At 38.0% G+C, this 3,191-nt stretch overlaps 1 protein-coding gene across 1 annotated transcript in view; it reads right to left on the bottom strand.

Annotated features, from left to right (window-relative positions):
• Positions 1 to 716, bottom strand: part of LOC103524680 — a 4,214-nt gene extending 3,498 nt beyond the window's left edge. The window contains exon 1 of the mRNA XM_008489712.1: positions 6 to 716. Coding sequence (XP_008487934.1) covers positions 6 to 716 — 711 coding nt within the window. The remainder of the gene's footprint in view (positions 1 to 5) is intronic.
• Between the last annotated feature and the right edge of the window lie 2,475 nt (positions 717 to 3,191).

Raw genomic sequence — 3,191 nt, 5'->3', positions numbered from 1 at the left:
TTCACATCATAAATTGAGGCTATGAGACTGAGCACTTGTCTTTTTGTGGTTGTGGGTGAGTCGAGTTCCACAGACACCGCGTAGAAAAATGAGTCACTTTTGGGACACCACTGAATCCCCAACACTTTGATGGATTCATTTGAGCCCAACATGTGAGGTTTTTCACAATCCTCCACTGGTAAATCACTGAGTACCTCTGGGTGTGAAGAGGCCCACTTGCGGAGCACAAATCCTCCCGCTCCCAAGAGAGAAGAGAGCTCATTACACAGGGTCTTTGCAGCTGAGATAGAGACAGCACCACTCACAATGTCATCCACATAGATAGACTCTTCAAGGGTAACTGCTGCATGTGGGAAATGAGCACCTTCATCAGTAACTAGCTGTTTAATTACCCTTTGAGCCTGGTATGGACTTGGCGGAAGACCAAATGTGACGGTTTTGAGTTCGAACTCCTTCACTTCTTGAGTAGGGTCAGGACGCCACAGGATGTGTTGGTGTATTCGATCCTCTGGGTGGACGAGGATGCACCTGTACATTGCCTTGATATCACATGTGAGCGCAACCTGGTTCAAACGAAAGTTCACGAGTAAGTCACCAATGTCCAATTGTAATTTAGGACCCACCATGAGAGTTTCTGCCAACGGATATGGGGTTTCAGTTTTATTGTAATATGATGGAATGGTGAACAGCTTAGAGTTCAACAATTCTGGAGACATCGAACCACTGAAAACTCTAGAAGCTCTTACATATTTACAAAGGTAATATAATATATACATATTTGAAATGCTAGAACTACAGCCTTATGCAAAGATCTGGTTCAGTAGATAATGCGGATAATGAGTTTCAAATGGAAATGTTCAGTTTTCATTCCGAGGACAAATTGTTTCTCCAGGTGACAAAATGTGTTTCGTACTGTAGGAATGTTGAGTCTCGGAGTGTGTACACAATATTGTTCCTTTGTGCTCAAACTCGGGACTTAGAATTTTTTTTTTCAAATACGTATTCCGCAAATGTAATAGAAAGTCGTGTGATGTTCACACCAGATTTTTCTTCTGGCAAGAACATGGTTTGAGTCAAACTTGAACAAGCTTGTGGAACTTGAGGACGCGAACAAAGTTTAACATGTACAGGGTTCGCTAAAGGATGCCCTTTTCTTGTTGAGGGAGTGTTACGTCAGGTCTGTCCTTTTTCACGGAATCTGGTGTTTTTTTGTTCTTCTAGTCCCTTTCTCATTTTGAGACCTTTTCATTGATCTTCCTTTTGCTAAATTTGATCCAATTTTCCATTTATGAAAAAGAAGAATGGTTCCGCGTATGTCGCTGACTATTTTGTTTTTATTGATCTCCAATTGGTATTTCCAATATTTTCTCTGGTGTTTTTTTTTTTTTTTTTTTTTTTTTTTTTTTTTTTGTTCTTCTAGTTCCTTTCTCATTTTGAGACCTTTTCATTGATTTTCCTTTTGCTAAATTTTATCCAATTTTCCATTTATGAAAAAGAAGAATGGTTCCGCGTATGTCGCTGAATATTTTGTTTTTATTGATCTCCAATTGGTATTTCCAATATTTTTAGATATATGTAGATATCTATTACCTTCCTACTTCCTACCAATTCACGTGTTGTATGAGAATAATTTCAACTCTTTTCTCGATACTCGTGCATTTTTCCCTTCTCTAAATTTATTCTAAATACAGAGAAATGCATACTAAACGCAATCTCTACCGTATTCCTACCAATTCACGTGTTGTATGAGAATAATTTCAACTCTTTTCTCGATACTCGTGCATTTTTCCCTTCTCTAAATTTATTCTAAACACAGAGAAATGCATACTAAACGCAATCTCTACCGATATTTTATCGTCATAAATGTCATAATAGACCCTTTCTTGTCCTTTGTGGGGGAGATATATGTAATGGACTATATTTTTCCTGACATAGGTAGGTATATGCGCATTTTAAGTTTGACTTGTGCGTGTACGATCGGTATCCATGTAGGTGTCTGCCTATTTCATTTTGTCACAAGGTTAACATCGTTAACCATGTTTATGTTCTGCCACAGTATCAACAATGTTACGTTCAGAAACAAATAAATAACCACGATCTTACAAGTGGAAGTTTGTTATGTAGTGTAAACGGATCCTAACTTAATGAAATATTTTTCGAGATTTAAACGTTTTGATAAGACGATCCGTGTACGCCGAGGCTCTGGTATTATTGGAATCTCATAATTATAACTTTGTAATTTCTCCCATCTCGTTATTGTTTTCGCCCGGGACGGTTTTGAATGTGATAAAGTGATTTACCTGCTCGGGATTTATCAGATGGTTCGCACTGGTTCTCGTGTCATTATTGTTGTTCAGGCATTTCATTGTTTCTCATAATCTCCACGGATGCTTCGAGGAAATTTACGACTTCGTATGGTCAATTGAGATCCAGCGAAGTCAACACTCTTCAGGAACTTTGCGATCAGTGGCAGTTAAAGTCAATGCTCGCAATGTTTAGTTTGTTTTCATCTAGCACAAAGCTTTGGCAAAGAAAGGTTGGTAATGTTGGTATGTTTCAAATGGATAGATCAGGAGATTGACTAGTTTATTAGCCTCAGTATATCACACTCATAGCTCTCACCAACTTCTTTAGATTTCAATATCTCAATTCTGACGTGACATATTCGTAACCTACTCTTTTTTACATCTTCGTCAATAGTTGAACGTTTTCATTAAATTAGGCAGAGGTTTTTCATTTTCTGAGGCTACTTGGACGGGACGTTACGTGTACCAAAATAGAAACATTTCGACCGCTACATGACTTTACGAATAAAACATTTGACCAAGCTTCCAGAAAAAAGAGACAGACTGACAGAATAATTTAGTTCAATACGAAGTGTTTATGGTAATACAAGAAACTGCCATCAAGAATTATGGTAATAAAAGAGACTGCCATCAATAACTCGTCAGAATTATATATTTAACATTTGCTAAGTTTTACATAACGACAAATATTGTAATTTTCTTGGGATTCGTTTCCTTTGACCCTCATCACCAGGGGTTATGCGACGGAGAGGTCACATTGAATGCACTTAAGGAAAATCGTGTGTGCCTGGCATCTATACGGATGGCTGTCTCGGACATCAGCTGCTAACCATTTTAAGATGCACTGGGAACATTAGTGAGAACGACAGAAATCCCAGTAAAAAA

Source organism: Diaphorina citri, unplaced genomic scaffold (genome assembly GCF_000475195.1).
Source record: "Diaphorina citri unplaced genomic scaffold, Diaci psyllid genome assembly version 1.1 scaffold113, whole genome shotgun sequence".
Classification (NCBI taxonomy): domain Eukaryota; kingdom Metazoa; phylum Arthropoda; class Insecta; order Hemiptera; family Psyllidae; genus Diaphorina; species Diaphorina citri.
This window is presented reverse-complemented; position numbering and strand designations above follow the sequence as displayed.